Source organism: Balaenoptera acutorostrata, chromosome 11 (assembly GCF_949987535.1).
Source record: "Balaenoptera acutorostrata chromosome 11, mBalAcu1.1, whole genome shotgun sequence".
Classification (NCBI taxonomy): Eukaryota; Metazoa; Chordata; class Mammalia; order Artiodactyla; family Balaenopteridae; genus Balaenoptera; species Balaenoptera acutorostrata.
Window position 1 is genome coordinate 5,007,201 of NC_080074.1, and position 27,168 is coordinate 5,034,368.

Consider the following 27,168-nt stretch of genomic DNA (forward strand, 5'->3'; position numbering starts at 1 on the left):
CCCAGCTGGAGGCCCCGCCTGGGTGTCTGGAGCTGCCGCGGGACCCAGGCTCAGCACCCACCCCCTGGGTTCTGTCTCCTCACTGCTGGGAAGGCACGGCTGGCCCGTGTCTGGGGCTCTGCTTCCGCCTGGGGTGGGGGGATTGGTCAAAGAGCTCAGGGCCCCCCACAGACAAAGGTCATGCCTGGGCGTGGGGCCGTGCCAGCAGGTGCCAGCAGAGTCCCCAGGGATCAGAGCAGGTCCAGCAGCCCATGAGGTGGCAGCGCTCAGACCTCCACGATAGAGCCCCCGACACTCGGGAGGTGAGGGCAGGACAGGGCCCAGTGCCTGGGGTGGGGGACAAAGCCCAGGCAGACAGCCCCCTGCTACAACCCCCATCCTTTGCCTGGTCCTTCCGTCCCGAGGGGACCCTGCCCATAATGCTCCCCACCCCGCCCCAGGCTCAGCCGGTCCCAGGCCTATCCCGGGTTCCATAAGGGAGCTAGGAGCCAAGCGGGGCGGTTCAGGGATCTCAGCCCCATCAGCAGAGCTGAGTGGCCACATTCTCGTTGGTCCTCAGACCAGGGACAGGCTTCGGGCCCCATCCCCCAAGCCTGGTTCCGCTGAGGCTGGCTCACTTCCGCTCTCGGCCACTGCCCCTGGGCACCTTCCCGGTGCTGAGCAGCCACGGGGCCCCGTGCGGTCAGTACGTCCCCAGATCAGCCCACGAAGCTTCGCTCCTACCCTGCCATCCCCTGTGCACCCCACCCTAGGCAGGAGCAGGGGCTGCTGGCTCGCTTTTCCCACTAGACAGGAGAAACCTGTCCCCCCAGGGGGCTCCCCCTGCAGACTGCCGTGGGCTGACGCTTCTCACCAGGCGCCCACCTCCCTTCCCCGACCACCCGACTCCCAGCAACCCCCAATCACCGGCTCACCCGCCCTGGGTCTGTCCTGTTATCTGCTCATAGGGCACCCCCTCCCCACCTACAACAAAAAATTAACTCCACGAGAGGGGAGCCCTGGGAACGGGGTCAGGGGTCTCCCCAGCCAGCCCGGAAGACCCCCTCCAGAGGCCCAGAGCCGGCCCTGGGAACCTGCGCCCTCTGGGAGCGGGAAGGGGAGACCCCGGTGAAGCCGGGTGCAGCCCGAGGGTGAGGACCCTGGAGGAACGTCCTCGGGGCCTGGCGTCACAGACACAGCTCCAGAGCTGGGCAGACAAGCTTTATTCCACCCGCTCCCCGCCCACGGCCACCCCAGGCCGAGCGAGGACAGGCTGCGTGGAGGGTCTGGGACAGAAGTGCACACAGGAGGTCACGCTGTGGCCCGAGGCGAGCGGGGGGCGGGGAGGCAGTTCTGCCACTGACCCTGGGGGTCACTCTGGGGGCCTGGCCGAGCTGAGGGGCTCACAGTCTCCATGGTGCGGACACTGGAGGGCAGAGCAGGCTGGGGCGCAGGGAACGGCCGGGCCTGCTCCCCGCACAGGAGGCTGCCCTGCTCCTGCTGAGCCCCTGACGCCCCAGAACAAAGGCGCCGGGGTCTCGGGCGGCGACGGTCTTTTCCACAAAGACTCAGGAATGCCACAGTGGCGGAGGCCGACAGGGGACTGGACGGGACAGAGTAGAAAACTCTCGCACTCACGCACCGCACAGGCAGTAAAAACACAAGGCCTGGGTCACACGACGCTCTGCCGGCCCCCTGCCCCCTCAGACTCAGAAGTGCCACGGCCACCGCCCCGGCCAAAGTCAATGAAGATCCCTTCCGAATCCGAGTCGACCGACTCCAGGATCTGGTCCACCAGGTTCTCGGGGCTGGAGGAGGCCGGGGAGCTGCGGGCCGGACCTGGGCCAGGCTCAGGGGGCTGCGCCGGGGGGTACAGTCTGCTGGGGCAGGGCCCCGAGGGGGGCGCCGGGGAAGGTCTGAAGGTCCCAGCAGGGTCCTGGCCGGGTGTGTCAGCAAAGCCCTGGGGCTCGGGGCAGGACGTCATCTCGGAGACCGAGTGCCTGCGGATGCCTGTGCCGCCGGCCACCGTGCCCTCGGCCTCGTGCTCCGCCACGGGGTTCAGCAGCGGCGTGTTGTAGCTCTTGGACCGCACCACCGGGTTCTTGGCCAGGATGTCCCCCGATCGGGAGCGGCGCAGGAAGTGCTTCTCTGCAGACAGACAGACAGACAGGGCATCAGGCATGGGGCCAGGGTGGGGCTGGCCAGATGCTAGGGAACACCCACTGCAAGCACCTACTACGTGCTCAGCTCTGCATGAAGGGACCGCTACAGGGAAAAGCCTGACTGGTGTAGCTCCTGCTGGGGCAGCCTGGAAGGGTCGGGGTTTCCACCCCAGCTGACACTAGGTCCATCCCTATGTGACCTCCTTCTCTCCTCGGTCCGGCCTCTCAGCCTGGAATGGGGGCGGGGGGCCTCAAGTCAACCGCCTGGGTTCAAACATGCACCTCGCCAGTGACCTGTGCATGTGCCTCAGTTTCCTCACCTGCGGAAAGTCAACAAACCCAAGCACTTGCTACGTGCCAGCACTTTCTTAAGCAGACACAGCCCCTGTCCTCAGAGCTGGAGCCCTACTGTGTGGGTGTGGGACTAGAAACCCCTCTGGGTGGGCCACAGGTCAGGCAGTGGCAAGTGCCTGGATAGGGCAGCACGTGAGGTCAGGGCTGGGGTTTATTCCGAGTGTGGGGGGTGACCCGGGGGTGGGAGAGGACGGATATAGGGGCAGGTCTCAGGCTCCCACTCAGGACCCTGCAGTTCCAGAGGGTTGACCACCAGGTGGCAGGGCTGAGAGGGATGAGCCAGGGCCCACCCTGGACCACGGGAGACAGGCTTCCTCTCCGCCTGGCAGGAGTCTCGGTGTCCAGGGCCACACAGACCACAAAGTTCCTCCAGCTGCTGGAGCCCCGCCTGAGCTGGGACGTGCTAGCTGGGCAGGCTTTATATGTGCAGGTGGGCGGGCCCTCTGGACGAGGGAGGGGATACTCCTGATGAGCCCTCGTACCGCTGCCCCTTGGTTCTCTTCATGCGTTTCTTCCCAGGCCTGGATCCTCCATCCTTCAGCTCCCAGTCTGGCCTTCCCTGAGCCCCCCGCCCATGGCCCTCATGCCACCTGGGCACTGGTCCCCTTGGGCACTCATCTGGGGATGGTTTACTCATCGGTCTGCCTCCCCTGGTGGTCAAGAGCTCATGAGGGTGGGGCTTGGTCTCTGCTGAACCCTCAGGACCAAGAACAGGGGCTGGCGCACAGTAGGTGCTCAGTTTACAGTGCTGAACGAACCGACGGGGCCAGGCAGCCCGGGGACGACCAGCCATGGCCACCTCACAACCCCTCCACACCCCCCGTGAGTCCCCAAATAAGCCAGGACTTCTCGGGCTCCGGGCCTTTGCACGTGCTGGGTCCTCTCCCTCGCCAACTCCTGACTTTCAGGATTGAGCTCGGATGTGACCTCCATGGGGGATGCGGGGGCCTCTGCCGGGCTCTCAGGGGAGTCACCGCAGCACCACTTGTGACGTCAGCCCTTGGAGGAGGGCCCCCACGTGACCCACCCCCTTTGCCCAGGGCCCCGCACACAGCACGGCCGGTGGATGCTCAGGACAGGTTTGCCGTGGCTGCACATCTGGTTCTGCGCGACTCCCCTGGGAGGCCTGGGCCCCCGCCCGGGCAGAGGTGCACAGGGCCAGGGGTCCCCCGCTCCCACCCACGCCCAGGCGACCCCTACCCAGGATGCAGGAGTGTGTGAAGGCACCCTCGCTGGAGTAGAGGCCGTAGGTGCCCAGGTAGGGCGACACCACCTTCTGGATCAGCGTCTCCAGGCGCAGGTAGTCCTTGGTCACTCCCCGGGACTCGTGCACCCCCTGCAAGAGGGATGGGTGCGGGGGTCCGCCGGTCGGCCTGTTCCCCGCCTCCCTAGCCCAGCCGTGCTTAGCTCAAAGGCCACCACGAACAGCGCCCTCCCCCTCCCCCGGGGTCCTGGCCCCCATGGCAGTGGCCTCGCACCCTCCCTTCCCAGCCGTCTCTCGGGTTGGGGCCTCTGAGCCACCCTCCTGCTTTAACGCCCTCATGGCTGCCCGCTGCACACAGGAGCCGGCGTGGCTGGGAGACCACGCTGCCTGCGGGAAAGGGGTCTGTGGCCAAATTAGCCTGGGCACCCTGCACCTCCCCCTCGGGACAGTGGTGTGTCCCTTTCCGTGAGCTGGCTTCCCAGAGGCTCTGGGCAGTCCTGGGGGGCCAAGCTCATTCACCTGGACCCGCACCCTCACTCCCTCGCCCCATGGAGCACTGTAGGCGGGGAAGGCTGCCCCCTGGGCCAGGCCCAGGTCCGGGTCCGTATCCAAGCTGGGCGCTCAAGGCCCGTCCATCTGATGGAGCCGCCCCTCCCCCTCCCACACTGCTTCCCCTGCCAGGTACCGTCCAGCTCCTCCCAACGCCTCCCCTCATTCAGAGCTTTGAAGGGTTTTCCACCTCCTCCCATTTCACTGGAGCCAAAGCCTGGAAAATGAGGCTGCCCACGGGACAGCCGTGGTCTTGCCCACTCAGCTGTGAGCTGACCAGGGGGCAAGCTCTGGGTCCCCAGCACCCCCGGCAGAGGGCCGGGCACACAGCAGGTTTCTAGTGAGTGCTTGCTGAATGACTGATGTCTCTGAACGAATGAATCATCCTCAAGGGGCTGCCAGCAGTTAAGAAACAAGATACACCCAGGTTAACGTTAGATGACAGTTCAAGACAGCGAGAACCCAACTCTGTGCTGCCTACAAGAAACCCACTTAAACTATTAAAGACACACACAGACGAGAAGTAAGCGAGTGCAGGATTATACGTGATAACACGGATCACAGATCATGATAACACAGATCACAGCGGGAGTAGCCATGTCAGTTTCAGACAGGACAGACTTCAGACCAAAGAAATTTATCAGGGATAAGGAAGGTCATTACCTAATGATAAAGAGGTCAATTCTCCGAGGTGACATAACAATCCCTAATGTGTACGCACCTAACACAGAGCAGGAAACTACGGAGGCAAAAAGTGATGGGGCTGTGAGGAGAGACTGAGAAATCCATTCTCCTAGTTGGAGACTTCAACACCCCTCTCAGAAATAAATCCAGCAGGCAGAAAATCAGGAAGGACACAGATGAACTCAACAACACCATCAACCAACTGGATATAATTGACATCTATAGACAACTTGTCCAATGGCAGAATCCATATTCTTCTCAAGCTCACATGGGACATTCTCCAAGACAGACCACATTCTGGGCCATAAAACACACCTCAACACATTTAAAAGAACAGAAATCGTACAATGTCTGCTCTCAGACCACAAAGAAATTAAACCAGGAATCCATAACACAATGGTAACTGAAAACCCCCAAACACATGGAGATTCAACAACTCACTTCTAAATGACACAGGGGTCAAAGAAGAATTTTTAAATATTCTGAATTAAATGAAAATGAAAACGTAACGTCCAAATTATCGGGATGCATCGAAGCAGTGCTTAGAGGGAAATTTACAGCACTGAATGGATACATTAGAATATAAAAAGTCTACAATCAGTCATCTAAGCTTCCACATTTGGAAACTAGACAAAGAGCAAATTAAGTCCAAACTAAGCAGAAGAAAAAAAAAAAGAATCAGCAGAAATCAACGGAATTGAAAACAGAAAAATGGATGGAGAAAATCAATAAAACCAAAAGCTTTGAAAAGATCAATAAAATCCACAAGCCTCTAGCCAGACCAACTAAGAACAAGAGAAGACCCAAATGACTAATATGAGAAATGAAAGAGGGGACATCACTACAGACTCCATGGATCCAGCTGTGTTTGGACAAGGAGGGGGTGCCCCTGGAAGTAATCCAGATGAACCTGAAGGAGGCGTCCCCGCCCCCAGCAACAGTGCCGTGGATGAGCGTGACGTAACTGCTGAGCTGTGCCGGGCGTTTCACAAACTTCATGTCCCTTCATTCCCAGAATTTGTTTCTGATGTCTGGTCTCTGCTCCCCATCGCACAGTGAGGAAATGGGGGCCCCGGGGCTGCATTATTTGTGTACGCTCAGATGCAGGGCTGCTACTCAGCTTCTGGGACCCCGGTGAGAAGGAACTGTGATTCTGCAGGTGAAGCACGGAGCACACAGTAGGCCCTCAACAGATATGCTGACCAGTAGCTGTGACCTCAGGTCCATCTGGGACTTGAAAACAGTGGGGACAAGTTCACCGCAGGGCTGGGACAAGGCCATTCAAAGTGGAGGCCAAGGCGAGAGCAAAGGGTTGAGGTTGGGGGTAGGGATCGCACCCAGGAGGGGCAGAAGGGGACTCTGGGGGAAAATGGGGCCAAGCCCAGAAGCTGCATGAGGCACAGCGACCACCAGGGGGCAGCACCACCCCGGCCTGGCCGCCACCCAGGGGCTGTTCATGGGATCAATATGAGACCTTATTCCTTGGCTTGAAATCCCAGCCTCATCACTTCCTGCCCCCAAGAGGAAGTGCACCATGGAGGACTTTGTGTCCACTTCTCCTCATTATCCTTGGACCTGCCCTGCCAGGTAGGTGGTCTTACTCCATCACACAGATGAGGAAATAGGCCGAGGGATGCAATGTCCCTCCAGTTGCTGCCCTGCGTGGCCGCCAGGATGACCACCGGCTCCCACCGAGTGTAGCCCCTCGACCCTTCTAACGTCCACGTTCATCAGCCCCTTCTTTGCTCTGGAATCTTCAACCAGCTGCCCTGGGCCCCAGGACCAACCTCACAGACATAAATTTAGAAGGAGTTCCACGTGCATGGGTGGGTTCAGGACAATGAACAGGGTTTGGATCCTGTCAGCCTCAGGGAAGGCCAGGCTCCCGGCCATCATAGCTCCAGGCAAGCGAGGACTCTACTTCCCCACCTGTAAAATGGGGTGGTTGATGGTGCCCATCCTGGTGCTGTGACAGTGAGATAGGCTGGCAAACTGTAGAGTGCTGTGCCCGTCACAGGGCTTGGGGTGCAGCAGTTTGCAGAAAGGTCCATCAGAAATGTCTGGAACTGCTGTGGGCAGTGGGAGGAGGTGGCCCCCAACCCCAGTGACTGACCGATGGGGGAGTAAAGGCCTGGCCCCGCTGCCCTCGAGGGACACTCCGTCCACACTCCTGAGCTCCCTGTGGGCTCCCGGGCCGGCCTTCTTGTGAATGAACCCACACCTTCGTCCAGCTCCTTCTCAGCCCCCGCTGCTTCCTTCTCCCTCCCAGGTTTCTCCTGAGAGTCCCTCTCCCCGCCCTCCCCCACCGTTGAGAAGTCACGTGGCCCCACATCCACATCTCAGGCTCTGTCTCCGGGGGAGCCTGGCCTGAGACACGCTGCCTGTGCCCGGCACCAGGCTGAGCGCAGCCCCCACGGGCCCCGCCCACCTGCAGCACCAGCAGCATCTGCACGACGGCGGGGGGCACGCGGGCGTGGGCCCGGGCCAGCGCGTCCTCCAGCTTCACACTGAGGGTGATGATGTTCCGGAAGTGCAGCAGAGCCAGCTGGCGCACCGACGGCTCCTTGCCCTGCAGACGTGGGGGCCGCCGCTATCACGTGAGACCCTTGCTCCCCTGCCCCCACCAGTTCTGGGGCCAGATACAGGGATGGACCACTGACCCCCAGGCCCCCTTCCACCCTGTCCTCCTCCCCAGATGACCCTCGCTCTGCGGGGAGAGGGTCCCACGCGGCTCGCTCAGGCAAGGGAAGGGTGACTGTCACGCACAGAGCCCCTACTGCACGCCGGGCACGGCCTACTGTGTGCTGCTCAGGGATTCCCAAGGCTCTGAGCATGGAGCCGTCCTTAGGCCCACCTTGGGGATGGGGAGCAGGCTCTGGGAGGTCGGGGGCGAGCGCAGGCGCAGACGGCCCGCACGGGGCAACAAGGGCAGAGGTGTGCCCACCTCCAGGCTGGGATGGGCTCTCCCTGCGGCCCAGGAGCCGCTCACCTGCACCGGATAGAAGACGGCCTGCAGCGTGGGCAGCACGTCGCTGAAGAAGAAGTCCCAGGTCTCTGCCAGCGAATCCAGCAGCTTCTGTCCTGTGGGCACAGGGACCGTCACCATTACCCCAACGGGCGCTGGCAGACGCTTCCCGCCTTCCCAGGTCGCGAGTCACCTCTCCTGGCAGCAGGAGGATGCGGGAGCTGAGGGCCGGGCCCTGGAGGCCCCCCCCCACCTGCCGGGGCGATGGGCCCAGACCCCCAGCTTCACCCCCCTGAGCCTCAGCTGCCCCACTAATACAACGGGGCTGTAGCAGGGCGAACCCCTCAGAGCTGACAGGAGGAAAGGAGATGAAGCAGCGCCTGGGGCAGAGAGGTGCCGGTGGGCGCGTTTCCTCTGCACATGAGCCCTACAGGCACGGCCCGACAGGCACTCCACTCACCCCCTTGTCTCATTCGCCCTCCCCTCCTTCCGCCCACCCATCGGTCTGTCCCTCTGTCCACCCGACAGACATTCACGCAGCAGCTACGCTGTGCCAGGCCTGGCACTGGGGACCCAGCTGAGCCCCAAACTGCCCCAGTCCCACCACGTGACAGGGCAGCAGGACAGTGAACAGCCACCCTGGCGAGGGAGGAGTGACCCCCACCGGGCAGATGAAGTGCCTGGGCCTCGGAGAGGTGCGGGTCTCTCCCTCAAGGGCCTGGGTCCCCACCACCCAGGCTGCCTGGGGTGGGATCTGGGGAGCCAGGGAAACCGCATCCAACAGCAGCTGCTGTCCCAGGTACGAGGGGGTCACGCAGGGAGAGCTTCCTGGAGGAGGTGATATCCAAGCTAATTCAGGTGGACCGTTTTGCCTGGTGGACACCCTTGGCACATGAACCATGGAAGCACACGTGTGGAAAGCAGGCATTTGGACAAGCTCTGTGGGCCTTTCTGCCGGCTCTGGGGAAGCAGCAGCCCCAGTCACAAGGTGGACAGACCCTGGGGGTGGGGACAGCTGAGGTGCCCCCAAGCCGGCTCTGGGCTCCCCCAGGAAACGCCAAGTGCTGAACCCTCAGCCCCTGTGCCTGGAAGGAGCGGAGAGCTGGGATGAAAGGCTGCTGGGTCAGGATAAGCAGGCCTCCGGGACATGTCGCCGAGGCCTCTGCTCCTTGGCGGGACCCCACCTGGAAGCCAGACTAGCAGCTGGCTGGAGAAACATGGCCGTGGCGGTGGGCATCTCCAGGAGTGGAGGGGCCAGGGTCACGGGCTGGCCAGCCTCCCAGAGCGCACCGCCCATGCCCAACTCCTCAAGGTTTCCATGGGAACCAGGAGGTCGGTCAAGGGCCTTTGCCTCTTGTGCTCACTTTTCCTGGGCTCTGAGCCCCCCGCCCCCCTCCCCCCATAAAGCCCCCGGGTCTCTAGGTGCCGGGCTCTGGGAGGGGAGCCTGGTGGGGGTGACCGTGGAGAGGGCGGGTCCACCTTTCCATGCAGCCCGTCTGCTGGCACTGGAGCACCCTGCCCGGCGGCCAGCTCCTGGTCCGACCGGGGGCCCACACCCCACGCCGGGCTCTATGGAACCCAGGACGGTGCGTGCCCCCCACCCAAGGAGCTCTGCCTGCATACAAAGGTCCCTTGAGGTCCCCGCCGTCACCGGCGAGAAGAAAGGCGGCTCAGTTCCCTGGGCGGCCGTGGGGCGGCTCTGGGCGCGGGCCAGGCGGCGTCTGCGGAGCGCAGGCTGCTCTCCAGCCCACGGGGCGGAAAGGGGATGTCGTACAGTCCGGGCCCCGCCAGAGCCACACGCCAAGGGGCTAGGAAGCTCGGCTCTGTCCCCTGGCCAGGCTCTCTGTTGCCAGGGAACTGCGGTCTGGGGGCGCCAGGGTCGGCAGGGGTGAGTCAAGCACACGGCGTCGAAGCCCCACCCTGGGGCCCCAGGGAGTCCCTCAGCCCGAGCCTCAGTGTGGTCCTCAGTAAAATGGGCGTGATCAACGTGTCCACACTCAAAGGCCAAAAGCTGCCCCGTAGCAAGTGCTCAGCTGTTAGCCTGGCGCTGACTAGCGGGCCCGCATGGTCTGAGGCCGCGCTGACGCTCAGCAGGACCCAGGCCACCCAGCAGCCGTGCCCTTGAGCTGGTTCTCCCAGGATGGGGTGTGGGTCAGCCTGTCTGTCTTCCTTTCTTCAGTCCGACTGTGCAGGCCCTGGAGACAGGAATGCACCAGGCTGATCTCAGCTCAGATCTCAGTGGTGACCACAGGGCAGTTGGAAAGGCCACAGTAGGGGCTTGGAGGAGGGTGGCCAGGCTCAGAGGCGAGCGTGTGAGGGCGGTCGCAGTGCAGTTTGGTGGCCTGACCTTAACAGGCTGGCATTCCTGCAGGACAGGCAGAGCCCAGAGCCCGGAGCCTGCAGAAACCCCGGGCTCCCCCTCAGAGTCCCAGAGCGTCTGGCTGCTGAGAAGCTAACCCCACTGCAGCCGAGCCCACCGAACCACCACCTTGAATGTGGCCCCAGGGAGGGAGGCCTCCACCTCCAGGCCCCTTCAGGCCTCCCACTTCCAGGAATCACTGTGCTCGGGTTCAAGGCCTTGCTGGAGGCTGGAGGGGGGCAGGTGGCAAGGTCCTGGGCTGCCCCTCGTGGGGCTACCCACCACCTCCAGCAGAGACACAGGCTGAGGACATGGCTGGCTGCAGGGAGCAGTCTTAAGGAAGAGCTCTCCCTGGGACCCGGTAGAAGGCAGAAGGGGGAGGCTCCCAAGGCAGCCCCTCGGAGTGTGATGTCAGCCACTGTCCCCACTGCATTGGTTGAAGGGGGGGCAGATGTCCTCCCGAAGACATGTTTCGAGGCCTGACTCAAAGGCCGCCGCTTCCACGCAGCCCTCCCTGACTGCCAAGGTGGAACTAGCCCTTCCTTCCCCAGGGCTTCCCTTCACTTTGACATTCATCACAGTGGACTCTGTCTGGTCCATGTCTGTGTCCCCAGCTGGGCTGTGAGCCCCCGCCAGGCAGGGCCTAGGTCCATCTCAGGTGCCCAAAGGCTACCTGGGGCCTGACCTGTAGTGAGCACATGGGTGGAGCCCGTCTAACTCCCTGTGCTAAAGTGGGGACAGAGGGAAATGACAGTCTGTAGCCGGATGGGAACTGGAGGCCGGGCCCTCTGGCCCCCAGCCTGGGGCTCTGTGCCTGTCCCTGAGGCCAGGGGCGGTTGGATGGGGTCGGTGCTCCCTCCTGGGTGGCCTGGCGGACACGGCCACTGCGGGCAGGACTCCACACCAAGCCACACAAAGCACCTCTTCTCCAAAGGTCCCAGCTCCCCTGGGCCGGAGCTGGTGGGAGGGCAGGCACTGCCGGAATGTGCTGAGTCAGGAGAGGGGCGTGCGAGGGCATCTCCGCCAGCAAATCCTCCTGCTGGCTTGGTGCTGCCCCCTCCAGGAAGCCTGCTCAGACCCCCAACGGCCTGTGCCTCCTGCCCCCACGCCTGTGGTTCTCACAGCCCTTCTCAGGCTCCTGCCTTGGCTGCTTCCACCCGACGCACGCAGAGGCGGTGCAGGAGGAACACAGGACACGTGGCTCTGAGTTATGCTGAGCAGCCCAGGCCTCGGTCTCTGCCTCTGTGAAATGGGCTAAGACCCGTGCTTTCCGGGGTCATTGAGAACTCGAGGAGGAACCTGGAGCAGCAGAGAGGAGTGCAGGCCCGGGAGCCGGGCTGCCAGGTAGGGCTGTGCGGCTCGGGCGAGTGACTCAGCCCCTCTGTGCCTCGGTTTCCCCAAGTGTTCAGTGGCTACAACAATGGAAACTTCTTCACAGGGTTGTTGGGTGATCTAGGAGTCAGGCAATGGAAACTCTCGGGACAAGCCCAGCACAGGGTGAGGACGTGCGGGGGCTGGTGCCTGGCACACAGAGGGAGGGTCGTGGCCTGCACGGGGCCTGACACACAGCGGGCCCGTAGCAAGATGTGTTGGTTTGAGCTGGGTTCCCCCCATAACTTGATTTCTCTCTACACCAACTCACTCCTGCCAGGAGGTGTACACACAGTACTTGTCACCCCCAGCCCATGGACACAGGGAGCCCAAGGGTTCCGGGACCGGGCACACCCTGCCAGGGCTCTGGGCCTGGCAGAAGGAGACAGCGGCCAGCCAGGACCCTCCCTCTCCTTGCTGAGGCCCGAGCTGGGCAGCGAGGCCAGCTGTGACTTGTGGGCCTGCCCCTAGAAGGGCAAAGGGGGTGCACTCTGGAGTCAGGATGCCCTGTGTTTGAATCCCACCTCCACCCCTTACACGCACCGTGGCTATGGACAAGTTGAGGGCCATCGCTGCGTTGTCCCCCAGCTGTGAAATGGGTACAGTGACCCAAAGGCCTCACAGGGTGGGTATGAGCATTAAAAGAGAACACTTGCCCAGACGGCCCCGCACCAAGCCTGGGCCCCAAACCCTGGCAGGGAGCCCACATCAGCTGGTCCTCCAGGCGGCAGCTTCCAGCTCTACCTCTTCCCCCGGGTCTAGACCAGTTCCCCTCTGGTCCTCAAAGATCCTGATGGGGGTTCTCCCAGGCTGCTGGGATGGGGTTCACGGGGGCCAGAAGGCCTCACAGTCAGTGAGGTGAAGCAGGGGGCTGCTCCCAGACATCCCTCAGCCTTCCTGGGCCCCAGCAAGAAGTGGGGCAGATGCTCTTCCCAGCAGGGTCCCCTCCCGGGGTCAGATCTCAGCCCTGCTGCCCTCAAGGCATTGCTTCTGCCCCTCTGGGCTCTCTCGACCAGAAGGGCCACACCACCCACCCAGAGCCCCAGGTGGAGCCCAGGTGAGGCCACAGTTCCCAGCGGCCACACCCACAAGCAGCATGGCCTGGCACCTGGTCCTGGCAGTGGGCCACCAGACTCACCTTCGTAGAAGCGGATCTTGTCTCGCAGGATCACCATGCCTTTTGTCAGCAGCTGGTTCTGCAAGGCACACGTGGAGATGCTGTCACCGCCCCGGGGGTACCCAGGGCCCCCAAGGCTCCACCAACAGGCAGCCGAGGCCCAGAGGGGGAAGGACTCACCGACGTCCCAGTCCAGTTGTCACAGAGCTGGAACCTCAGCTCCCCGGGCGCACGCGGGCAACTGACCCAACCAGGCTGCCCCAGCTAGGAGGTGGTGCAGGGACCCCACCCTCACCACCCCCAAGAGACAGGCCAGGCCTGGGCCTCCTGCTCCAGGCTGAGCGGGCGGGCAGGCAGCTGCCCCCGCATCCCACGAGGAAGGAGGGACTTTCAGGCAAGAGGGGCCCCGGGACCAAAGACCTGGCTCGAGTGCTGCCATCACCCACTGCCATGAGGCTCAAACGGCAGCCCCCCTGCACTCTCACCCTGGGCGCAGCTGAGTGACACCACGTGGTCTCAGCAGCAGTCATAGCAGCCAGAGAGTGGAAACAACCCGGGGACCACAGACGGACAGATGGATAAGCAAGACGTGGTCTCGCCACGCAGTGGAATATTATTTGGCCGTAAAAAGGGATGAGGTCCTGATACAGGCACAACATGGATGAACCTCGAAAACTCTGTGCTCAGTGAGAGAAGCCAGACGCCAAAGGCGATGCGCTGTGAGATCCCACTGACGTGAAATGTCCACACAGGTAAATCCAGAGAGACAGAAAATAGACTAGTGGTGACCTAGGGCTGGGGGAGAGGGGAATGGGGACTACCTATCTATAAACATGCGGTTTCCTTTTGGGGTGATGAAAAAGCCCTGGAATTAGCGGTGACGGGTTGCCCAACTCTGTGAATACACTAAATACCACTGAATTGCACACTTTCAGTGGGTGTGCAGTATGGTAGGTGAATTACAACTCAATAAAGCTATTAAAAAAAAAAACAACCTTAAACCCATAGGATGGGAGGGGCCGCAGGCTGGTCCTCACCTCACCCTCTCCCAGGAGGCTGGGCGCCCCGCTCCGAGCCTGCGTGAGGATGCCCCCACCTGCAGCACCTCGGCCTTCCTGCCTGTGCGACCTCGGGGGTCCTCTCCCCGCCCCGAGCCCCAGGGTGCCACGTGCTCATCCACCGTGCAGGCCTGTGGCCGCAGCGCCTGGGGCAGCTCAGCCCCGGCGACACCAGTGCCACGCTAACGTCATCGCCACGCGGCTCAGGGCCCTGGGGTTTGTAGATGACCCGCCCGCGGGCTCTGGGGACCCACACTCATGCTCCAGGAGGAGGCGGACAACTCATCACAAAACTGACCTCGAGCCGCGCCACGTGCCAGGCAGAGCGGTCAGTACTCACCTGCATCCCATCGTAGTACCTACCCAACGAGCCACACTGGCTGGACGGGGGAAACTGAGTCGTGGCCAGGCGGAGACCTTGAACCCGGAGCTCCACGTACCCACCGGGAGCCGGCGGCCCCTCCCCCCGGCCAGCTCAGGAAGCAACCCCTCAGGAGAGCAAACAGCACCCACCTGCAGGTACTCCGTGAAGAAGGACCCCAGCTCCGTCTTCAGCAGCTGCCTGTGGGCGGGAGTGCAGAGCAGAGGGAGGGCAGGAGTCAGAGAGCCCACGGTGCCAGCGAGGGCTGGGGGCCGGGCTGGGGGCCGCCTGCAGCGGGGGACCAACCCCCTTAGCCCCGTGACGTGAGGACGTCACTAGATGTTCCTCCAAAGATACACAAATGGCCAATAAGCGCGTGGGAAGAGGCACCATCATTAGTAACCAGGGGAACACAAACCCAAACCCCGAGATGGCACTCTTCCTCCACTGGTGCCGTGAGAATCGAAACCCCAGGCAGGAAAAAAAAAAAAGCCGGGCAGTAACAAGTGTTGGTGAGAAGGTGGGGAAACTGAACCCTCACACACGGCTAGTGGGAATGTAAAATGGTGCAGTCTCTGGGCACAACAGCTGGGCGGTTCCTCAGAAGATTAAAGGTAGAGCCGATACATGACCCAGTAATTCCGCCGCCAGGTGCAGACCCGAGAGCAGTGAAAACGCAGGTCCACACAAGGTCTCCTACACAGAGGCTCCCAGCGGCACTGCTCGCAACAGCCAAAAGGCAGAAGCCACCCGAATGTCCATCAACAGGTGACTGGATAAACACAGTGGTGTTGTTCACACAATGGGATATTATCTGGCCATAAAAAGAAATGAAGCGCTGATACCTGCCCCAGCCTGGATGACCCCCGAGTATGGAGGACCATTACGCTGAGTGAAAGAAGCCAGATGCAAAAGCCCACACGTATGTAGTACGACTCCATTTATATGAAATGTCCAGAACAGGCAAATCCACGGAGACAAAGTTGATCGGTATTGGCCAGAGGCTGCTGGGGCGGTGGGGGGCGGGCGCGGGCGGGTAACAGGGAGTGACAAGGTAAGGGGTACAGGCTTTTTTTGGGGTGGGTGATAAAAATGTTCTGGAATTAAATAGTTATAGTTATACAAGCTTGTGAATGTACTAAAAACCACTGAACTGTACATCGTAAAAGGATAAACTATCTTAAAAAAAAAAATCTATATCTATCTGGTGTTAGCCTGGCGCTGGGGGGAGAGGGGAATGGGGACTACCTGTCTATAAATATGGGGTTTCCTTTTGGGGTGATGAAAAAGCCCTGGAATTAAAGACAGTTGCACAACTTTGTGAATACACGAAACTACACACACACACACACTCACACACACACGTATATAAAATGGCAGAAAACAAGAACGATGGCCAGACATCAGAGTCCTGTTACTCTGCACCATCCCCTGCCCTTCCCATGGCTGGGCAAAGCCGAGGGATGCAGAGGCATATTAGGAAAATGGGGCTCCTGGGGTCCCACCCCTGAGTGGCCACATGAGCCCGAAAAAAGCAGGACCCCCTGGAACGGTCACACACATCAGGCCTGGGAGAGGCAACAAGGCCCTGCTGTGACCTCAGGCAGCCCCTTTCCCTCCCTGGGCCTCAGGTTATCTGTCTGTAAGGGCCATTTTAGCCATTTAGGGTCGGAGTGGGGGGGACCCTGCCCCTATTACCCCTCTACTCCTGCCCCAAGCTGATGAGGAGGTTTGCTGCCTATTTTTCCCAGATATTCTTTTGCTGTAGGGACGGGGTGGCACAGGCCAGGGCGTGAGGGAACGGGCACACAAGCAGGAAGTGCCTCCTTGCGGCGGCTGTGACCCCGGGCAAGTCTCCCGACCTCTCTCAGCTTCAGCCTCCTCCACTAAAATGCAGGACTAATGCCTCGGCTTCGCAGATTCCCTCGAAGCTGGTCCATCCTGGGCGCCTTCACAAGCGCTCAGTTCTCAGCTATTCACAGGAAATGAGGGGTACTCAGCGGGGCTGTGATTGCTTTTCTGGGAACAACACTCCCATCATTAGGCAGGTGGGTCCTTCCTCTTTTTTTTTTTTTTTTTTTAACTTTATTTATTTTTGGCTGCGTTGGGTCTTCGTTGCTGCGCACGGCTTTCTCTAGTTGTGGGGAGCAGGGGCCACTCTTCGTTGTGGTGCGCGGGCTTCTCGTTGCGGTGGCTTCTCTTGTTGAGGAGCACGGGCTCTAGGCACGTGGGCTTCAGTAGTTGTGGCACTTGGGCTCAGCAGTTGTGGCTTGCAGGCTCTAGAACACAGGCTCAGTAGTTGTGGCGCACGGGCTTAGTTGCTCCGCGGCTTGTGGGATGTTCCCGGGCCAGGGCTCAAACCCATGTCCCCTGCGTTGGCAGGCAGATTCTCAACCACTGCCCCACCAGGGAAGTCCCAGTCCTTCCTCTTTAACGGAATAAATACGCTTTGTGATGCTTAACACCAGCCGGGCACGTGGGCATTATCTTGAGCCACCGTCCCAGTCCCTCCCTGTTTCCCCTGAAAAGGAGTCTTCAGGAGGGTGGGGGTGAAGGCCACGGGTCAGGGCCTGGGGTCAAGGTCCACGTGGTGGTCACCGCCCACCTGGGCTCTAAAGGCGGAACCTGAGGCCGGTGGACCAGCGCGGGGTCGGCGGGCCTCCCACCTGGCACAGCCCTCCCACCACTTACAGACCCAGGCCCGGATGGGACAAACGACCACTCACCGGACGCCCTCGTTGAGGCTGAAAAGCTCCTGGTCGGGCAGCCCCTTGCGCTGGAAGACGGCGATCACCCCGTTGTGGATGCTGCGTGGGGGAGGGAAGAGGAGCGTTGCCCCAGAGGCCCCAAGACCCCTCCCCTCCTCCCACGGAGCCCCTCCTGCTCTCCTCGAGGAACAGAAGGGGCCCGGTCAGAAGCAGGGCGCCAGTCCTTTCGCTTCGAAGGCAGGCCTGGAGCACAGGGACCGGCCGCCCCATCGGACCCCATCAGCCCCAGAGCCTCAATTCCCATCCTGAGCGCCAGACCCTGTGCTCCCAGCCCCAGCCTCCCTGGAGCCCCAGGCCTGTCACCGGGCTGGTGACCTCTCCAGGCTGTCCTGGGTTACCTTCCACACACTCTGTCTCCCTTCCCATGTTCTTGAACCCTCTGCCCCCAGGCCAGAAACTAGGGGACACCCTCTGATGGTCTCTCGCACCCCCAAACATAACCAAGTCCAACTGGCTTTCTCACCCTGTGCTTCCAGGTGCCTGTGAGCTGGCGCCTGCCTCACTGAACTGGGTACCTGTGTTATCTGCACCTGGCCCCACTGGGGAAGCTGCCCTCACCACAGGGCCTTTGCACGTGTCCTTTCTTCTGCTTGGTCCCCACCCTCACCCCCCACTCCCGTCTACGTGGATCCTTCCTTCAGGTCACAGGAGGTCACAGCATTTACAACACTTGTCAGTGTGCACCTACATGTTTATCCGTGATTCGTTTGATTGACTGGTTGCCACTGCTATCCTAAATCTCGGCGCACAGGCCCTGTGCCCTTTATGGCTGTGTGCTCTCACCTGGCTCAAAGGGGCAGCCTGGTAGTCATCTGGTGAAATTCATCCTGACTCTCCCTGGCCCTCCAGATCCAATAGATCCTGAAGCCCCACCAGTCTCTATCCCCTAGATCTCTGCTGCACCCTTCTCTCTCCTCCGTGCTCGCCTGACCTCTGATCGTATAGGTACCTCCTCACTGCACTCACTGCCCCCTGCCCTGGGCCCTGCAGACACAGCCCAAGGCCTGAATGTGGCATTCAAGGCTCGTCTGGAATGGTCCCTCCCCGCATTCTTGGGCACCCACTGGTCACAGAGTACTGGAGCTGCCAGGGGAACCACACCTCAGGGTCTTTGTACCCGCTGCCCTTCCCACCTGGGGGGGCCTTATGCTATCTACTAGGCAAGCAGCTATTCATAGTGGAGCTCTGGCTCAGAGGCCACTGCCTCCAGAAGCCCTCCTGACCGCCTCCCTTCCCCGTGCAGACTCAGGTCCCGGCACTCTGCCGATTTACTTTCATGTTAGCCCTCACCACCAGCCATGAGCTCCCAAGGGTGAGAACCAGGTCTGGGCAGCTCCACCGCCCTCCGCTCAGGACTGGGTTGCTGCTCTGAACCCACCACCGCAGACGAGCTGTGTGATTCCTGGTGTACAGGGACAGCCGGACACGTGCTGCCGTTCACATCATGGAGGAGGCGGGGGCCACCAAGCTCCTGCTGCCCCCGTCTGCTCTCACCAGCTCCACCCTTCCCAGCAACGTGGACTGGCCACCCACTTTGCAGATGAGGAAACTGAGGCTCAGAGGGACCAAGTTCTGGGAGGCCACAGAGCTCACACAACAGCTGCCCCCTCTCCCCACGGAGCCAGGTGTGGGCAGGGCTTCCAGCTCCGCACCCTGGAGGGGGCAGGGCAGGGTCAGGGCCCCGCATCCCAGGTGGGTGAAGGCAGCTCGGAGCAGTGCAGGGACGTGCCCCAGGGGTCCTCAGCTGGTCCCGACCCGGCCAGGCCAGAGGCCTTGTCACCTGACCCGACGATGCCTGACTACCCAGGCACCTGGTGTTGAAATGTTGGTTATTTGCATGTCCAGGCACACACGCCCTCTAACTTCTGTTTCCTGCCTGTGAAATGCGGGCCACGAATGTGCCCGCCCCCAGGTTGCCGCCCCCAGGTTGCCGTCAGGATGAAAGCCCGGCCAGCGCCGAGCCTTGGTGTGTGGTCGCGGCCGGGACTGAGCTCAGCTCTGTCAGAAGTGCCTGGTGGGCTCAGCGGAACAGTCACAGTAAGGCTGTTCCCCATTTACAGACTGAAAAAAGGAAAAAAGTCTGACGGGAAGTCTAATGGCTGCCACCCTGAAATCCTAACAGATGGGGACTCGCGCCCAGCCTGGGGGCTGCTGGGGGCAGAGGTCAGGCCCTCCCAAACCCGCAGGAGCCTGGGAGCTGGTAAATGGGGCATCCTGAGCATGGCCCCGTGGGCCCGGCCCCTCCTGAGGCTCAGAGGGGCCTTGCCAAGTCCTCCCTGGGGACCAGGCCTCCATCAGGCCGAGGGGACAGCGTGGGGGACCCTCATCAGCCTGCCAGGCCTGGCCCTGCTCTTCTCACCAGCCTTTCCAAGTCCCTCCTCCCTCCTCCTCCAGTAAAGCTTCCGGAGGGAGCGCAGCCCACTCTGGTCCCCCGCCCAGAGGCACCTTAACCCACAGTTTTGGATGGGAAGACAGGCTCTTTGGACGAGTCTTTCCCCGAGGCCCTCAGAGGTCCATCGCCATCTGTGTCACCTGAACTGCCCCCGCCCCTGGGTCTGAGCAGCACTGGCCCCCTCCTGCCTCGGGGCCTTCGTCCTTGCTGTTCCCTCTCCCTGAGGCTCACCGTGAGGTCAGGTCCCTGCCCCCTCGCAACTGTGTGCAGAGAGCATTTGATCCCGGCTTCTTTTGGGAGAGGGGAGGTCTATTTGGTTTACCACTTAGGCCCCGCTCCCCCCAGCCCGGGTCTTGCACCACCCTAGTGTATCTGAGCGGCGCCCCGGCCAGCCCTAGGGTCACCCTTGAGCTCTCCCATCCACACCCCCGTGCAGCCCAGCCTCCACCCTGGTGGACCCTGATCCTGCCCTTCCCACCTCCAGCCCCGAGGCTCGTTCAGGTGCGGGCCTGGGGTCGAATCCCAGCTCCGGGCTTCCCTGCTGCCCGCCTCTGGAGACCGGCCCGTGAGTGCCTCAGCTTCCCCCTCCGTACGATGGGACTCGTAATCACAGCCCCTGTGGGGTTACGTGTGCCGTGGTATCATCAGCAGTGACTGCGGGGGGCGGGGGACAGGATATGTGCCCCCGGAAGCAGCCAGCACGGCTCAACCATCTGCCCCGGGCTTTCTTATTTTTTATTTTTTTTATTTTTATTTTATTTTTTTTTTTTGCCCCGGGCTTTCTGCATCTCCTTCTAACCACACCATGAGGTGGGGACTGTGACAGCCCAGGCTGCAGAAGGAAACACTGAGGCTCAGAGAAGCCAGGGGACGGCCCAGAGTCACACAGCTTGATGCCTGGCAGGACCAGAAGGGAGCCCGGGGCCCACAGTCCTCCCACCCCACACAGCTGCCCAACCTGGGGTTGGTGGACAGGCAAGGCCCCGCTCCTTCCCGTTTCTCTGCAGCCGAGGTTCCACCTTCTTTCCAAAGTCCAAGTTGGGTCAATAACAAAGCCCTGCTGTGAGCCGCCCGACAGAGAGGAGGAGGGGTGGGGAGAGGAGAGGCCCTCATGTGACTTATCCCCCCAAACAGAAGTGAAACTCCGGCCCGGGGGCCTCCCACACCGAGGCCCAGCCGGGGGCACTGGCAGCGGGCCCCCTGGAAACGGCAGGCGGCCCGGGGCCCCTCTGGGTGAGGCCCAAGCGGCAGCTGACCCATCACCTCCTCTCTCCGGGCCTGTCCCTCCGCCCCATGTAGGGAGACAGGAGGGCAGCGACAAGTCTCAGCATCTGTCACCTGAGCATGGGGTGAGGGGAGATGCCCAGGACCCTTAGTGGGGACCCAGGGCACCCAGGACGGTGCCGAGGCCTGCTGCCACCAGGGCTGGCCGGGGGCCCCGTGGTCCGGCTTGGCGAGGAAGGGCTGATTGTGAGGCCCCTGGGGGACCCGCCTGTGGCCGCCCTGGCTCGGCTGGGGCCGGTGTGGCGCTGCGAGCAGGTGGGACCCCAGCGGGGCGGGTCCCTGGCCCACCGTCACCAGTCTCAGTGTTGCCCATCTGCCCACACAGGAAGGTCCGGCAGAGAGTGAGTGCGTGGGGGACCCCAAAGCCTGGCCTCTGGGGGGTCAGACAACACACCTCCAGGAAGCCCCGGAGAGGCGGAGAGGCCTAGAGGTGGAGCTCTGCCCTTTCTCAGGCCCTACCCTGCTCTGGAGCTGCCTCTGGAGCCTCAGAAATCAGAGAGGAGGGCAGGCCTCCGCCAGGTGCCCCTCCTCACCCTCTTAACTACTCGGTGTCCCCAGAAGGCCGACCCGGACCCCGAGAGGGGCTGGCACTTCCTCGAGCCCCTCCCCCTGGGGTCGAGGCCTGGCTCTTTCTCAGGACCTGGCCTGTGGGCGGGGGTGGACGAGGGTGGGCGGAGGTGCTGGGCTCCACCGGGTCCCCACAGTGCCCACCTGGGCTCCCACCCGAGAGAGCCCAGGCTCTAGTCCCCGCTCTGCCCTGTCCATCCAAGGGTGATCAACCCTTGGGTCAATAACAAAGCCCTGCTGTGAGCCGCCGGAGAGAGAGGAGGTGGGGTGGGCAGAGGAGAGGCCCTCATGTGACTTATCCCCCCAGAGAGAAGTGCAACTCGGGCCCGGGGCCTCCCACACCCTCATCATTATCCCAGGGGGCCACGGCCAGCCCTGAGACATGAAGGCCTGCTTCGCTCTGCTCCGGTTGCCCTGGGGGGAAGCATCCACGGGCCTCCTCTTCACGCCCAGGTGAAGGCACAGGGGAGGCAGGCGACTCGGAACCCAATCCGATCCCCTGCCGGGCCTCAAGGTGACCCTCTGGCAGATGCGGGTACCTGAGGGTACCACTCTCAGGCCTGCGGGCCCGTTCCCCTGCTCCTCAGCAAACCGGCATCATGCTCACCCTACTTTCGGTCCCGTGGCCCTGGCTCACACCCCCCCCTAATTCCCTCCCGGGCTCCTGGCTGACCAGGAGGAGCCCCACTCCCACCCCTGCTCCCCTCTGGGCTCCAGGCAAGAACTCAGAGCCTTCCTCCAGAGCCCCACCTGCCCAGGGAGGCAGACGCCTGACTGCGCTGAGCCCCCCGTCCCGACAGGCTGCAGGGGGACAGCGGGGTGTCCACGCCGCCCCCATGGCTGCCTGGCTGCACGGTCCCCCCCGTCCAGCTGGAGGCCAGGTTCTGGATGCTGGGCTGGGGGTCGGGAGGTGGAGCGCGGATGGCCCTGAGCCCCGACTGCTGGGCAGGAGAAGTGAGGGCCCAGGGCGCAGGGCGGGGAGGGAGGGAAGCCCAGCATACGAGTGTCCTCTGGCTGCTGTAACCAAAGACCACACACAGTGGCTGCAAAGCAGCCAAAAGTTGGCTTTTTACAGCTCTGAAGCCGGAAGCTCTGTCAGTGTCACAGGGCTAGAATCAAGGTGCGGCTCCTTCAAGGCTCCAGGGGAGAGTCCGTTTCCTGGTCTTTTCCAGCTTGGTCAGGACTCCTCCCTCCATCCTTACAGCCAGCAGTGCAGTGCCTTCAACCTCTCTGTTCCCATCCTCACGTCTCCTTCTTGAACTCTGACCCCTGGGCCTCCCTCCCATTAGCACCCTTGTGGTGACACCGGGCCCACCTGGACCACCTCCCCATCCGAAGATCATTTCCTTAATCACATCTGAAAAGTCCCTCTTGCCGTGTAAGGGAACGTATTCACAGATTCCCAGACATCTTTGAGGGCCGTGACTCTGCTGGCCACACCCAGACCGCCTCAGAGGGGCAGGGGGCTCAGGAACCAGGCCCGACTCAGAGCAAGTTGTTGGTGAAGGTTGGCCGGGAAGCAAAGCACTGGCCCCCCACCGGCCTCCACCCCCAACTCCCAACCAACTGGTCACCCTGAGGGCTTCAGCCAACCCCCCCCGGGCCCTGAGACCCCGTGAGGTGGCGGCAGAGGCTCTGGACTTAGACCTGGGCAGTCCCCGTACCTCTGAACCTCAAGACCCTTATCTGCAAGATGGAGGTAGCAAGTCCCACCTCGAAGGCCGGTGCAGGGATGAAAGCAGCTCTTCCACGCCTGGGGTTGGGACAGGGCCCGGCACGGGTCGGGGTCGGTGGGCACCGCGTCCAGGGGATAGAGCAATCACGGCCCCGGAGGAGATCTAGGTGCAGGACGCCCTGTGGGGCTTAGGCCAGCAGTGGCCCCGTCCAGGACCAGGGATGGGCAGACGAGGAGGGAGGGCTGCACCTCGGGCTCTCACCACCACCCCCGCCTCGCCCGGCCCTAGCAGACACCAGCTTACACGTGTCCCTGGGCAGCGGCTTCAAGTCAGGCCAGGGTTCAGACTCAACGTGAGCAGGGGCTCTTGGTCAAGTCCCTCTCCTTCTCTGGCCTCAGTTTCTCTATCCGGATGCTAAGGACCATCAGCCCAGCCTCGGAGGTCGTCCCGTGGGAACAAGAGGGCGCGCGCTCCACCTGCGCGGGGCCTCTGCTCTCACAGCCAGAAGGCGGGTGGGCGCCAGGCTCGCCAAGCCTCAGGCATTCGGGCAGATCCAGGCCTGGCAAGGAGTAGGGCTCCATAATGGTCTACACCCTCTGGCCCAAACGCAAGTACAGGGCACTCCTGCCCGCCCCCCAGCTGGCCCCTCAGCTCAAGAACATGACCTTCGTGCAGCTGGAGGCCTTGCGTGGGGTGCACACCCGGCGAGGAGCTAACTGGGGCCAACACAGGGACAGACAGGGACACAGCATGCCATGCCCGGGCCCTTCGGGAGGGAGGGGATCAGGGGCTCCAGGTGGGAGTGACAGGTGAGCCTTCTAAGTCACCCCTGCGTCCTCCTCTCTGCAGTGCCGGCACGGGGCCGGGCACAGGGGACAAACCCGCCCCGTAAAGCAGCAGCAGGGGCTTAGGAAACAGCTTCTGACGATTCTGTTCTAGTTTCCGGTTTGTGAGCGTGGCCCAGCCGGCCGGCAGCCTGGCACCCAGCACTCAAACCTGCCCTGCGCACCCGCAGGAGAAGGGAGCCTGGGCCCCCGCTGTGTGTGGTCAGCACCCGCGCTCCCCCGGTTTATCCTCTTCCCAGCGCTGAACTCCACCTGCTCGGACCAGTGCCGGAGAGTGAATGAATGAACGAATGAATGAATGAATGGCTAGGTGAGTGCACGGATTCCACTATCACAGGAGCAAGCTATGTATTTTGCCCCATGTCCAGATGAGGAAACAGAGGCACAAGGAATTTAGGGGATGGACCCAGGGTCCACTGTAGTGGGTTGAATAGTGTCCCCTAGAAATTCATGTCCACCTGCTACCCCAGAGCTTATGTGGAAACAGGGTCTTTGCAGATGCAATTAGTTAAGAATCTTGAGACGAAATCATCCTGGATTTAGGGTGGGCCCTACATTAGGTGGCCCAATGACTTTCTAAGAGAAAGGGGAGGGAGGTTTGGACACAGAGAAGGCGGCCAGATGAAGGGAGAAGCAGAGAACGGAGTGATGCAGCCACAGGCCGAGGAGCCACTGGGAGCTGGAAGAGGCAGGAAGGAGCCTTCCCTGGAGCCTCCAGAGGGAGCGAGGCCCTGGCGACACCTTGATTTTGGACTTCTGGCCTCCAGAACTGTGAGAGAATGAATGTCTGTTGTTTTAAGCCACCAAGTTTGTGGCAATTTGTTACGGTTGCCCTGGGAAACTAACGTGGTCACATGGAAAAAGGGGGTTCATCTTGGACTAAACATAAGGAGTCTACAACCTAGCAGGGCAGGACCGGCACTGCCCCGCCCCCCGAGGCTGTGTCCTGGGGGGCCCTGGCGGGGACCACTGCAAGGATCGGGGCTGGGCAGCGACCAGAAGAGGCCCCGACCTCCCCACCGTACCTGCGGAACGCTGGCGGGGAAGGCACTGCCCCTCCCTGGCTCAGGGCCCCCTCTGCCCAGGAGAGCAGTGGCTCTGCTCTGCGGCGTCCACACGGGCAGGCTTCCTGGTCCTCTCTGCGTCCCCCTCTGCACCTCTATATGGGGGGTGGTAGTCATAACTCCCTCCCTGGGCTACAAAGTGCACCAAGGGCCATGAAGGGGCCCGGCACACAGGAGTGCGGCACGGCAGGCGGAGCTGACGTGGGTCCAACGGCTGGGCGGCTCGGAGCCTTAGAGATGCCGGCTGTGGGCCGGGCCGCTCCCCTGCGGTCTGCCCGGCCAAGGCGCAGAATAGCACTGAAGTTTGAAAGTTCCTTTAAGTGAGAAGCAGTGGGGGGGCGGGGGGGGACCCAGGTGGCCTCTCCCTACAGGTACCTCCCTGAGCTCCAGAAGACTCCGAGCCTACCCCAGGGTTCCCCACCTCTGCCTGGAGACCCCCCAGCAGGGCCGACCACAGCAGGAGAAAGCTGATGCTGGAGAAAGCTCAGGAACCAGCAGACGCCTGAGGGGCCCCCCAAACCCTGTCCCTACAAGCCCTCCCTGACATGAGTTTGTCCCCAGCATGAGTTTGAGCTTGAAATATGAGTTACGGAGGCCCTACTACGTGCCAGGCACGTGCTGAGGACTTTAATACAGATCTTCACATTTAATCCCTACAATGGCCCATTTTATGGAAAAGGAAATTAAGGACCAGGGAGGCTGAACAGCTTGCTCAAGGCCACGCAGCAGGGAAGAGGCAGAGCTGGGATTTGAGCTAAGTGTGTTTGGCTCCTTGCGCTAAACCACAGCAGGGAAACGAGGAGGGAGACTGCTTCTCTCTCCGCAAGAGGAGGAAACGCCTCCTAAGACAGTGTGCAGTCATTGGGCTGATGAGATTACCCAACGAGAGTCCTTCCTTCTCTGTCCCCACACCAGTCCTGTAAGAAGGAATGTGCATGCCCGCTGACCGATAGGGAAACTGAGGCAGGCTCGTCCCAGCACTCAAGCAATTCGCAACTTGGTAGGGGATAGAAGGCAAGCACGTGACTGGACGACCGCGTCCTGCCTAGTGCACAGAGGAGGGTCTCAGGCTGGCAGCCCTGTGCCCACCATGACGCTCATGAAACGACTGATGAACAGAATAAATGAGTGTCCACATTGACAGCTGGCTTTCTGGTGGCCAAGACCGCTGACGGTGAAGCATCTGGCGGGGTTTCACTGCCAGGTGTGTGTGGTGATGGCGGCAGCATCCACAGCCCCCTGGATAGCCTGCCCCACTCTCTTCTCCTGCCCTCCCATTTTCCTTTTGGTGGAAATATCTATTTTTGAAAAGGACTCATGAGCAAACACGGTGGGGAAATCCCACTAAATAAATCGTCTCTTTTCCGGATCCCAGCCTTGCTCTTCAAACAAAGTGGGAGGAGGTGGTGGGACTTCCCACGCCCCTGCTTGTCTGGGAAAGGCCCGCGGGGGGAGGGTCATCTAAAGAATGCCGGGCAGCTGCTGCACCCCTGCTGACAGCTGGGAGGGCAGGGGGCCGCTCAAGGGAAAGCCACCCGCCCACCGCCGACCAAAGGGACCTAAACGCAGAACAGGAAGCGCAGCGGCAACCCACCGACTGCGCCCGCGAGGCTCATCTGCGAAATGGGATAAATACTTCCTGCTCTATTTACCTCCCAGGTTGCCATGAGCACTGGAGCGAAGACGTGGGAAGACCCCGGGGGGAGGGCGGCGGAGGCGGGCTCGCGGGATCCAGGCCCACCCCACCACCCACCAGCTGGGCGCGTTGGGACCAGCCCCGGGTCCGCGGTCTCGTCCCTCCGTTCTAGAAACACGTTGCACTAAACTTCCCTCCCCGTCCGCACAACTCCGGCGGAGCAAGTTCTCTACAAACTGTAAAGTGCCGCGCTGCCCCCATCACAGTTCCTCGCTGGGGGCTGGCCCTTGCCCGCGGACCTGCTCCAGGGCTCCCCCTCCCCTGGCTCTGGGACCCGGGGCCAGCGGCCCGCGGGCCGGCCGGGAGGGCGCGGCCTTACCTGTTCCAGGTGGCGTTGGCGCAAGCCCGGCGCTGCTGCGTGCCCCGCTCGTCCGCGGCGGCGGCCGGCTCTCTCTTGCCCAGGTCACTGAGGCTGGGCGAACTCATGAACTTCAACCTGCGGAGAGTCCTCATGGTGACCCCGGCGACAGGCTCCGCGCCCACGCGCGCCCGGCACCTCGCCCTGCGCCACGCCGCGCCGCGCCGCGGGCCCCGGCCGTTGCGGCGCCCTCTACGAGGAGACTTGGGCAAAAGCAGGAAGCCGAGCGGCCCTCCAGGGTCCCGCCCCGGCCCCACGCCTCCGCCCCGGGCCCCGCGCCGGCCGCCCCGCCAGGTTAATCATTGCTCGGAGCGGCCGCAGCGTGGAACTCCCAGAGCGCTGGCGGTAGCGCGGA

The 27,168-nt window shown here is 62.1% G+C and overlaps 1 protein-coding gene across 3 annotated transcripts; it reads right to left on the reverse strand.

Annotated features, from left to right (window-relative positions):
- Window positions 1-1,172: 1,172 nt before the first annotated feature.
- Window positions 1,173-27,168, reverse strand: PRR5 (proline rich 5). Of its 3 annotated transcripts, XM_057557463.1 has the most exons (8): window positions 26,775-27,168; window positions 16,890-16,970; window positions 14,316-14,364; window positions 12,766-12,823; window positions 7,922-8,013; window positions 7,361-7,501; window positions 3,696-3,831; window positions 1,174-2,127 (listed from the first exon to the last, which is right to left on the reverse strand). In XM_057557463.1, exons 1-8 carry the CDS (start codon window positions 26,906-26,908, stop codon window positions 1,652-1,654), a joined length of 1,167 nt encoding a protein of 388 aa, XP_057413446.1. In that variant the 5' UTR covers window positions 26,909-27,168; the 3' UTR covers window positions 1,174-1,651. The 3 variants fall into 3 exon arrangements, with proteins under 3 accessions (XP_057413447.1, XP_057413446.1, XP_057413448.1); XM_057557464.1 differs by lacking the exon at window positions 7,361-7,501 and having other exon boundaries at window positions 1,173-2,127; window positions 7,877-8,013; XM_057557465.1 differs by lacking the exon at window positions 7,361-7,501.